The 11,296-nt window shown below is 31.9% G+C and overlaps 1 protein-coding gene across 1 annotated transcript; it reads left to right on the forward strand.

The window, feature by feature from the left end:
• The first annotated feature begins 5,272 nt into the window (after positions 1 to 5,272).
• LOC105641869 (ankyrin repeat protein SKIP35) lies at positions 5,273 to 11,296 on the forward strand. The gene is made up of 4 exons (XM_012226515.3): positions 5,273 to 5,399; positions 5,631 to 6,822; positions 9,026 to 9,458; positions 10,144 to 11,296. The coding sequence occupies exons 2-4, from the start codon at positions 6,185 to 6,187 to the stop codon at positions 10,948 to 10,950; spliced, it is 1,878 nt and encodes a 625-aa protein (XP_012081905.1). The 5' UTR covers positions 5,273 to 5,399; positions 5,631 to 6,184; the 3' UTR covers positions 10,951 to 11,296.

An 11,296-nucleotide genomic window follows, 5' to 3' on the forward strand; every position in this document is an offset into this window, starting at 1 on the left:
TCCTTTTCAAAAAATGAATTTTTGTCTCAAATTGAAAATCAAAATTACCATCCTCTGCAGTTTGAGATCCTGCAAAGTAATTTGATTTTTATATTAGTTATAGAAAAATTAATAATTTGAGAATAATATCTCAAAGAAAATTAATAATTACCAAAGAATTTTGTATTTACAAAAGCATGAATCACAGGCCCAAACGTAAGCACCTGCAGAAGTATATCCTTATTGACCCATTTAGGATGAGAGGAATTATGAGTATAACTGCATAAAAAAATAAAATAAAATAAACAATTTTAAAAAATAAAATAAATAACTCACGGTATCAATAACCACAAGTAACCATTGGTTCTCTAATATGTCTATTCCATAATAGTTGTCATATTTGAAATTTCACGTTCAATAAGAAAATCATTAAATTTATATAAGTTATAATAAATTATCGAGTAAATTAACTATATTGCCCTTAATTTAATATTAATTCTCTAAGAAAATCATTAAATTGAAGTAATAATTATTGATCATACACAAAAGGTAAATATGAAAAAAATATATTTATTACTCTTTGAAACCACAAATGTGATAAGTATTTTGGAACAAACTATTTTCTTAGATGTGACAAGTATCATGGAACGGAGGTAATACCACGAGATGAATTTTAAATAGATTTAAAATTAATGGTTTAAACTAAATAAAAACAAGTACTTGAAAATTGTTTCAAAAGAATGATAAATTATGAATTGTAGCATTGTTAAATTCCCATGCCTCTTATTATGAAGCTTAAGCCTTTTATATTTATTGAGTTATTTATTCATATTTTTATTTATTTATTTTTTGTTTCCATAAGCTATCCACAACTTCATTCTAGTTTGATAAGCACAGTATTGATTAGTTTAAATATAATTAAAGTGAGAATTAATGGTTTAAATTAAAACCTCGAACTATGTTTCGATTTTTAAAATCATGCTTAAAGTATTATTAGTGTGTTACGGAGTTAATTTTGTAGATGTTGTTAACCACATACTACATTTTTTTCCCCTTCATTCAAATCCTTCACCTCTTTTCCATTAAAACTTATGAATCAGATAATATGATGTTAATTAATAAATAATGTAATAACAATTCTATGAAATACTTTTAATATATATATATATATATAGTTCCTAACAAATTAATTATAAAAAAATAAATAAAATAATCAATTACACTTGGAAATTGGAATGGACAAAATTACTTTAGCTCCTGCAATTACTTCTGCTTATCCAAACTTGATTAACGAATAATTAAAAAACTTAATTAAGACAACTATACATTATCATGCATGCATTAATTATCAATCTATTAAAATAAAGTTGATAAAGAATTTATAATTGCATAAAATGAAATAAAGCCTAAAAATTACAGAAATTAATAAGGGAAACAAAAAAGTTAATAACACGAGAGCAACTTTTTTTACCATGGCCAACTTTTGACCTAGAAAAGTGTTAAGGACTAAATTACCCTTAATAATATTTTTAATCAACCATTAAAATTAAAAGTACATAGAGGTATTTCAGGAATCCAATATTCCCCTCGCCCTTTCGTACTCTTACATATCAAGGAGCAAGATGAAATCTGTGTTCTTTGAGTTTTTTGGTGTAATCTGAACCAACTACAATCTTGTTGCTGTAATATTTTGCTAGGCTGAACTATATAGATGCCATCTTTTATATATCTTGTAATATTTTTTTATCTTTGAGGAACATGTGAACAACTCAAAGATTTTAGGTGCAATTTCTTGACTTTGAGAACCTGAATACTCAAATGGTTTTAGCTGAAATGATGGATTTCATTTTCTGATTCTTCAAATCAATGTTTACTTCATTTCTCCTATTCATTCAAACTGTAATTGCTATACAAGTTCGTCATTTTCTTGTCTCATTTGTCCTTCTCCATGTGACCTAACATGTTTAATAATGCATTCAATTGTTAGGCAAAGCTGCAATAACAGTTCAATTACTGTTACCAACCACCACAACTCTAATTTAGAAATTACATTCAATACAAATTGCTTCAAGGTTAAACACTGATAAACAGATACAAAATGTCAGCCCTTCCTATCTAACCCATCTTCCCAACAAAACTACTAATAACCAGTATGAAAATCAACAAAATGCAAATCATACAAGCAGCTACAAGAATCTTAAGATTCTCAATCACAATATTTAGCATGGTTCCGAGAACAGGACTGGTCAGTTTGACTGGTTTAACCGTAAACCGGAATATAGTCTGGTTTAACACAGTAAGATTATCGTTTAAATGGTAAAAATTCTTTGAATCATCATAAATAAAAATGGGTTTTGGAAGATTTAGGGATTTTCTTTTGGAGTGGTTTAGAGAATAAATTGGAACCTATGCCTGCCACCTGAGAATAAACAGGCATGTCTTGTTCTAACTCTTTGTTGTCGAAATGCAAGGAGTATTGGTCTTCTAAAAAGATATAGAGGCGATGGAGAAGGAACTGTAAGCGTTGTGATTAGCCGAGAAAAAAAATAGTAGAGGTTCTTTAATTTTGTTCTGCGGCTAGGGTTTTTTTTATTAAAAAGCAGGACAACTGCTACTGCTGGGAGATTCCTGTTAGATTTAAACGTCATAGTTTTTTTTCTTTATTTTTTCTTTTTCTTTTAAATAGCATAAATTTATTTAATTTATTTAAGATTTAATTCATAAAAATTTAATTTATCAATAAAATTTCCTTTCAAAAAAAAAAAAATATAAATAAAATTGTTCATTTCTTTTTGAAAAATGAATTAAATAATCTTATAATTTTTAAATAACAAAATGGTAAAAAATAATATTTTATTTTATAGCAATTAATTGATTTTTTTTAATTTAGAAAAATTATTAGAATCTTATATGTTCAACAGTATTTAAAAATATTATATATAATAATCTGGTTGAATCGCATTGAATCCGGTTGAACCTTTTAGTTCATTAAACCCTTGCTTTCGTAAGTTCAACGACCGATTCGGTTCACAAAATATTGAACCTTCCCAACAAGTCTCTTTACTTCACTCTTTAAAATTAATGTTTCATATCTAAACCCTTTAATATCTTGCTCGTAATCCCTTTGATGTCTTTTCGAGTCGATGAAATCAAAAGCGTTGGCTAGTTGGATACAATCAATAGGTGTGCACCAACCAAGGAACGATCCACGACCATTATTTTGCCAAAAATAGTAGTTGATTTCTGTTCCTCGTCGTCTCATAAATGCGAAATTCAACATTCTTTTCACACCTACAGTTCATGTTAACATACCTTCCGTTCAATCCACTATCAGTGGCACCAATTGAAGAAGATGATATTGTCGACATCTCTGAGATGAAAACCCTAACTTCTTTCTCCTTAAACGCGATTCTGGTTTCTTTTTTCTAAGTTTGAGATACTAACCTATTTTAAAAAGTCATATATGTTAATTTGGTTAGGGTGTTTTAGGGATTTATTTTATTCTCTCTCATTGGACTAAATTCAAGTGTAAAGACTAATGGAAAAAAGAAATCTGGTGGACAAAAAGACCATATCGTTAACAAAATACAAATTTAGAGACCTAGTAATTGTTTCTTGAAAAGTGAGATTCTCATGTATTAATTATGCTAAAACTTATAGACTCGTTATTTTTTTCCAAGATAATATCATACATAAAAATACCTAAGACTGAGATTTTAACAGTTCGCTAATAAACGATAATTTCTTCAAATATTTGGTACTGATCGTTGTTAACATGTAAAATAACCATTAATGATATAAACTTTTTTACATATATGATTCATAATGTATTTTTTTAATGTTTACATTGAATATTTTATGTAAAAAAATATTTATTAAAAATTATTGTTTTTAAATAACTATAAATAAATGATTATAAAAAATATTAATTTTAAAAAATTAATTTTATTAGTAATTAATTTTATAAAATTAATTAAGTGCAAATATAGTACATATACAAATGAGTTAGCAGTTGATATAAAAAAACTCCAAACGTCGCTGATGGAGTCCGCAGCTAATTAAAACTTCTATCATCAAACAAAACAATAGTTGTTGGGTAAGAGCACCATCTCTGACTTGCATAAATTGATCGAACCACACACCAACCATCGGGAATTCGGCTATCTAATAATAATAATTAGTAATTAATAAAAATAATAATATTGAACAACAATGATATTGGGCTGACCTGAACCTCAAACTTTTTTGGGCTTTGAGATGGGCCATAAGGCTGATGGGCCCAGACCCAAAGAAGAGTAACAGGAAAGGGTTATTTGATGACACGTAGTAAAATATATTTGGTGGACATAAGCGTTGAGTATTTGAATCTGCCCCATTTGGCAAAAGAAGAAAGGTAGGGTGCCCCCATCACAAAAATAAAATAATAATAATAATAATAATAAATGAAAAGTGGCAATCAAAGAAACAAAAATGACAAAACAAGACAGGAGAGAGAAGAGAGAGAATATGCAAAATGTGTAATGATTGTACTGGGAGGTGTTGCAAACATGGGACCCACCAATGTTCTCTCTCTCCTTTCCTTTTGTGGTTTTCTGGTGACTCTCATTTTCATGATTCTGTCACTCCCTTACACTTCCCTTTATTTTTTTATTATTTACTTTAAATCTTACTATCTTTTTATATTATTATTATTTTAATATTTTAATATTAAGTTAAAAATTTTCATATACATAAAAGTTTATTTCATTTTATTTGCAAAAGACATTCACACATGTATATATATTTTACTGATTACTGCGTTTTACATTTTATTTTTATAATTTATAAGTGTCAAATTGTGCCAATTTAATTATTTTAATTGAAAATTTATTTTACATTCATGATAATTTGATGAGAAATGAATTTAAAAAGTTCATGCTATGTTAACTTAATACATTCTATGTTATGAGTGCAATTCGTTTAAAATAATTTTAAATTTAAAGAGAAAAAAAACTATAATTATATTTATATAATTGAAATTGAAAATTTTCAATTTTTACATTCTAGACAAATCAAATCATATTTAATTAATAATTATATTTATATACATCAACTACTGTTTATTAATATTGAAATTAAATGTTTATACGTTATTAAAATAGTAAAAGATTTTTAAAATTCTTATAAAATTTAAATTCTTCAAAAAAAAAAAGACTGATATATTTATTTTTTTAATTTTCTTATAAATAAAATAATTTTATAAGAAAATGATTAAAAGGGAAAGAGTACAGTGGAGACAAAGCTATTTTTATTTTTTTATTCTTTTTTTTTTGTGTTATCTTAAAAAAAAACAAATAAAATTCTCTCAAATACTGAACACCAGAGGCAGAGGGTTTTTCTCTCCCCTTTTCTCTCTCTCCATCTCTCAATTTACAGTTCAGGTTAGCTATCTCAATCTCTCTTTTATTTCTTATTGCTATTTTCTGCTTTCTAATTTTCCATGCTTTTGCTCATCTCTTTCCTTTATTTTCTCAATTTCCAATTAACCTCTGTTTAGTTAGTTGTTGCTGGAATATTTGTGGGTTTTTTTTGGTTTCTTTTTTAAATTACAAGTTACGTGTTTATTGCTATACTTGCATATTGATGGAAAATGGGTTGGTTTTGTGTTTTAGGGTTTGGTCCTGGATCCTGGCTTCGGTTGATGAAGAAGGGGTTTCTGCTTTTTAGGGTTCCCTACTGATGGAACTGTGTAGCCATTTCCTGGTGATCAGATGGTTTGCTTCTTTTCTTTTGATCGCATTTGTGTCTGTTTAGAGTGAATTCATATCATTTGAGCAGTGCCAAATATAATTTGGCCCCAGAAATTAGATTAGGCTTATTGGGTTTTGATTTGGAGGTTAAATCTTGGAAGTTTATTTCTATTCTTCTTCACCAAGTGGATTTTCGCTTCTTCTTTTTGATTGGCTGGAATCTTTTGGAGCTCTCAATTGTCTGAAAGAAACAAGGGAAAAGGAAATTGGGATTTCAGTTTTAGATGATAGCCGTTTATTTCGTGGAGCTGGAAATCTGGAGGATGATAAATTTTCTGAATTTTCTAATTGAAGGTTGTTCAGTGTAGTAGTTTTACAGGATGTTGCCTTGTGTTATTAGGGATAATTAACCTCTTCTTTGTTCAAGGTTATTTGATTGTTTATTTTCTGCTGGTGTGCTTGTTGTGAGAAAAGAAATGGAAAAGGAGCTAGTCTATGTTGAAGGAACTAATATGTATGTGGGTGATGATGTTAACCCTGAAGAGTCCTTTTGTGCTGAAATGGAAATTGAAGAAAACGAAATTGGGAGTCCAAAGAATGAAATTCAAAGGTTGACACCAGAGAAGGGTGAGGGAAGCAATGTAGTTTTCTCGAGAGAAGGACCCCTTATAAGTAAAGAGTCAAAAAGGTGTGGTGTGTATCGTTGTGGGGCAAAGAAACTCAAGTCGCATGCAGTTGTAACTGAATCTGAGATAGGAAAGAAAGAGAATTCTGGCCATGACAAGAAACTCACTAAACAAGACAGGATTGAGTTAGGTCGGTTGTTTCAGGGTGCAGTAAGTTCCCATGATTGGGAGCTTGCTGAAAGTTTGATTCTGTTGGCGGATCCGCAGACTCTTAATGATGCCTTGTGCATCACCCTGGACTCAATCTGGTTTTTGAGCACACAGCTAGAGCTTCATGGGATAACTGGATTGATTAAGAAGATAATTGCTAATGGTGCTTATGACTTCACAAGAGCTGCTCTTAGGACTTCATTTCTGGCTTCATGTGTTTCTGCCTGCCAAAGCCGAACAATGAGTCTTGCAGATACAGTTAATGTGATGGCTCAAAGGTATGTTTAGCCAAAATGTAAAAGGAATAAACAATTCGACTTCATAGGGGATGGAAATTAGGTGTTTAGTTTTCCAATGATATGGGTTAATTTGGAAAATCTTGATAAGTCCTAGTACTCGATGAATCTGCATGCAGTCCGCATATCTATACACACTTGTGTAAAAACTTGTCTTATTGCTATATGCTTATCTGCTTTGGAAAATTTTCCTTTATTTTTATTTTCTGTACATGCATGTTCAAACACTTTGGTGGACTATTTTTGCAATATGTTCCTTTTACTGTGGTGAGGAGAGGAATGATACTTCTCATAAAGCTTGTTGTAGTTGATGCCACTTCAGCTGTTTGTCTTCCTGGAGTACTTGTTTGCAAATGTCTCGAGCTTATGAATATAATATTGACTTTTTGTCTATACAAATATTATTTGCTTGTTCTCTGATTGAAGTTCTGTTGAATATTTTATTGCTACATAACCAACTAAATTCTGAAAAGGCTAAACAGTTTCTGGGCCCTCGAATCCTTTTTCACTATTGCTTCAAACTATATCCTAGGTATGAAGTTCTGTTGCATATCTGTTGCTATACAACCAACTAAATTTTAATTCAAAAGGCTACACAGTTTTCGGGCTCTCAAATTCTGTATCACTATAGTTCCAACGTGTGTCCCAGATGTATGCCTCGCATGTTTCTTTCTGAAGTTTCAATAAGCTCAAACCTTTCGTACTTGTGCTTTGCTGGTCTATGATGCATGATCCTGAATTATCTCAATCTCCTTTCTCTGAACTTTTCTATAGAGCTGCTTTCACTTTCTTACATATGAATTCATTTTGTAACCAATCTGTCCTTCTATGTTATCACAAATGTAAATCAATTATTTCAATCCTATATCTACCTCACTAATACTGTTTACATGTTTTTGACTTTTACTACCAAGACTTGCCTTGCCATCTATCATAGTTGGTTCAATCATATTCCTGTAAAACCTCCCCTTCAAATTAGCTGGTTTTTTGCTGCCGTTTACGATTTGTCTTGCACTTTGCTGCTTACCTATGCTGTTTTAATGTATGATTGGCATTTTGGTTTAATTACACAATATTATTTCATGCAGGCGTGCAATTAGCTTTGCAAGTATGAAATAAGCTGCTCTTTCTGTTCTTCTGTCCTGAAGTGTTTTCCTTTCTTTTTAATTTGTTCATCTCATAATATCTATCCTTCTTTAGAAGTTTATTCTATGTTCTTTTTATTCTCCAATGCCAATAATATCAACAATAAAAATTTCTTTCCTTGCATATTTTCAAAATTAAAGATGGAAGGTTAATGCTGTTAAGGAAATGGTAAATACAAATTATTGTACCTGAATATTTGTTTTATTCAGTAATATGAGTCAACGATTTCACATTTGCATTTGTTTTACAAAACTAAAGCCAAAAAAAGAGAAATGAGAAACTTGTTTTCTATTTGTGTATATTTTGTGAGCATGTGGTTATCTGCAACTTTGTTTGACCAACATTCTAGGAAGGTGCACTTGTGGTGTATCCTACATCTACTTCCGTGGTTTTATAGTTAATGGAACCATTATTTACTTTTCAACTACATGCATGGATATGCTCAAATAGGATTAGAAAGACTCCAACAAAAGGTCCTATTTTGGTGAAGAGTGAACTAACACTATTTTCTGGAAGTACTTAAAGAGTTTATGGTTTAATTTATCAATTTTTTAATGATTCATTCTTTAAGAAATGAATTTGAGTTTCGTTGGTGCTAATTGCATGTTTCTTTAGTGCTCCATGAACTAGAGACAATGTCTTTATTTTAGTTTTCTTTTAAATAATTTTTTTGGCAATTATAAGAAGTATTTTAACAATTTAATTATTATTGGAATAATTGTACATTTTATGTCAGTGAGCAATTTCATATTTTATGCATAAAATATATCCATGTCAGCCCATGGTGGTGCTTTGAGCATACAACTCCTTTAGGTGGTCATAATTGATATCAATGTTTAGTCAGATATATATGAGTGATGTGGAAGAAAGAATTCTCCATAATTGATACTTGATTCAAAGTTTTGTATTTGGTTCATTAAGCCAAGTAAAAACTAAGATTGCATTGACTATTTGTAGACAGTATGTATGCTGAATGTAACTTTGAATCTTAGCATGTATTGATGTGCTTATTCTTTTTTCCTCTGAATTTTTTCATCAGGTTGCATGAGCGTCTCCAGGAATGCAATGGGGATGAGGTCTTGAAAGCAGAAGCTGGTGCCAAGGTTCAAAAGTTTACTGAATGGGCTTTAAAATGTATAGGGTTTCACTCTCGTTGCCAGGGGAATAGGGATAGAGTGAGTCATAACTCAGCTATTGAGATTCAACTCCAATTATCTGCATTCAAGACTTTTTTAGACCTCGCTGGTAATCAACTCACGGGAAAGGATTTCACGGAGGCCTTCGATGCAGCTTGTTTTCCTCTTACTTTGTTCTCTAGCTCATTTGATCCTGGTTGGGCATCTGGGATATCAGCTACTGCAATACAAGGATTGTTGGGTATGCTGGTTGAAGGTGGTGCAGACAATGTCAACCAATGTTTTCTTGAAGCCTCTCGTTTTGGAAGTACAGAACTTGTGCGCATCTTATTGCAGGTAACATGTTTCTTTTTCGTTCTTTACTGTTGATGTTTCTTAAGGGAACAACTGATAGTTTTATTTTGGGGGAAAAATGATTCCTACTACTTTGGTCAAAGAGCCAACACTATATGGTTTGTGTATTGTTCATGCTCAATTCTGAATCATTATGCTTTACTAAGCGATATACTTTGGCCTTTGGGAGTGTTTTGGCGATTTGAAATTCCTTCTTTTTTAAATAGTTGCATTTGGAACAGAGTTTAAAGGTGCATATGAATTTTATACAGTTAGTAAGGAAAAATTTAAGGGGGAAAAAAAATGAAGACTGTAAGTAAAGCTAGGATTTTGCATTTTTTGCTTTCTTTGCCATGTGAAATTTTAACAAATGGGCAGACTGCGAAGGATATATGTACTCAACTAAAGTAGCCTTTAGACCTAAATGCTAGAGGTTTTGGAGCATGAATTAACTAGATGGGTGAATATCCTTGTTCATCTTATCCAAGTCATTTCTTGCGTTTTTTATATGGTCTTGTGCATTCACCTGCTATCCATTTTTATATGTTTTTTCTATGTTGTATTTGTTTATTTCCATGGATAGAGAGAGGGAGACAGAGAAAGAGAGATTATTTGAGACGTTAAATGCTTTCTAAATTTGTATTTGTTTCTCATATTTTTTGCTTGTTAACATGGAATTTCTGTTCAGATTGCCCAGAGGAACAGCTTGGATGTTGATGTTGATCTGGCCCTTGGGTTTGCTTCTCATTACTGCAAAATAGGTACAATGGAATGTCTAGTGGAAGAAGGCAATGCTATAGCATTTTTAGGTCCTTTGATGAGAGCAGCTGAAAGGGGCTGTATGCTAGTTGTACAGTGGTTTGTGAACAGAGGTTGCCGTGACATGGAACTATGTCTTGCCCTTACAGCTGCCACTTCCAGTAGCCAAGTTGATGTTGCTGCATATCTTCTCCCTCATGTACCTCAGCATGTTCTTGCAGCCCTCAGCATTGAAATTCTCAAGGCTGCTGGTGAGCGAAGTGGTGGGTCACTTGATGGTGTGGCGTTTCTCCTCCGTTCTGATTTCCTAGGCGACCCTGTTGCTACTTATGCTGTTGCAGACAGCATTGCTAGGTCCGATGATGAGGCTGTTGCCCCTGAGCTAAGGGCTTTTCTTCGGGAGCACTGGTCGGAGGCAGCTTTCTTGGATGGATTAAAGCAAGGGCAAGAACATTATATGAATCTAATGATGATTTTGAATTGGGGTAGCTCTCCGATGTGCATAAGAGATCTGCCTGGCCCTCTCAGGGTGGCAATTGCTTATCTTCCACTCTATCGGGAGTGTGTTGCAGCAGGTGGTTGTTTATTTTCACAAAGGTTAAGGGGACAGCTTGTTGAAGCTGTGAGACGGCTGGGAGGTGGGTCCTTAGAAGGGGTTAGTCAGGGCAGAGAGCTCTTGGCTATTTTGGAGCATTACCTTCCTCCATTTTTGGTTCACGCCCAAAGTATTGGCTAGAAGATTTTGCCATGCAGATTTTCACTACAGTTTTCCCCTTTGTACCTCACATATGCTATAGACAATAAAAAAAGAAAAAAAAAGAATATATCTCAGCAGTAAGGCTACGAAGCTTTTAAGGTTTGCCAATTTTCTTTTCATGATGTGATTGGCTAAATCCTACCTAGTTTTCTCTGCAAAATCTCTATAGCATATACATCATATATATATTTATATATCATCTGTTAATGGATGCGAATGATGATCTGTAATATATATGACACAGAGCAACTGTTGTCACAAAGGGTTGATATATGGTGCGAATGTATATTAGCCGAGTATAAATCTTTTCTTTTTCTTTTTCTCA

The sequence above is a fragment of the Jatropha curcas genome, chromosome 5 (assembly GCF_041381405.1).
Source record: "Jatropha curcas cultivar XTBG-Jc1 chromosome 5, XTBG_Jcur_1.0, whole genome shotgun sequence".
In the NCBI taxonomy this organism is placed as follows: Eukaryota; Viridiplantae; Streptophyta; class Magnoliopsida; order Malpighiales; family Euphorbiaceae; genus Jatropha; species Jatropha curcas.

What these genes read in the sequence shown, in the direction of transcription:
- LOC105641869 (XM_012226515.3), top strand. Translation starts at nt 6,185, where the DNA reads ATGGAAAAGGAGCTAGTCTATGTTGAAGGAACTAATATGTATGTGGGT. An exon ending in GTTAATGTGATGGCTCAAAG is followed by an intron (nt 6,823 to 9,025) that starts GTATGTTTAGCC and finishes TTTTTTCATCAG; the next exon opens with GTTGCATGAGCGTCTCCAGG. An exon ending in TTGTGCGCATCTTATTGCAG is followed by an intron (nt 9,459 to 10,143) that starts GTAACATGTTTC and finishes ATTTCTGTTCAG; the next exon opens with ATTGCCCAGAGGAACAGCTT.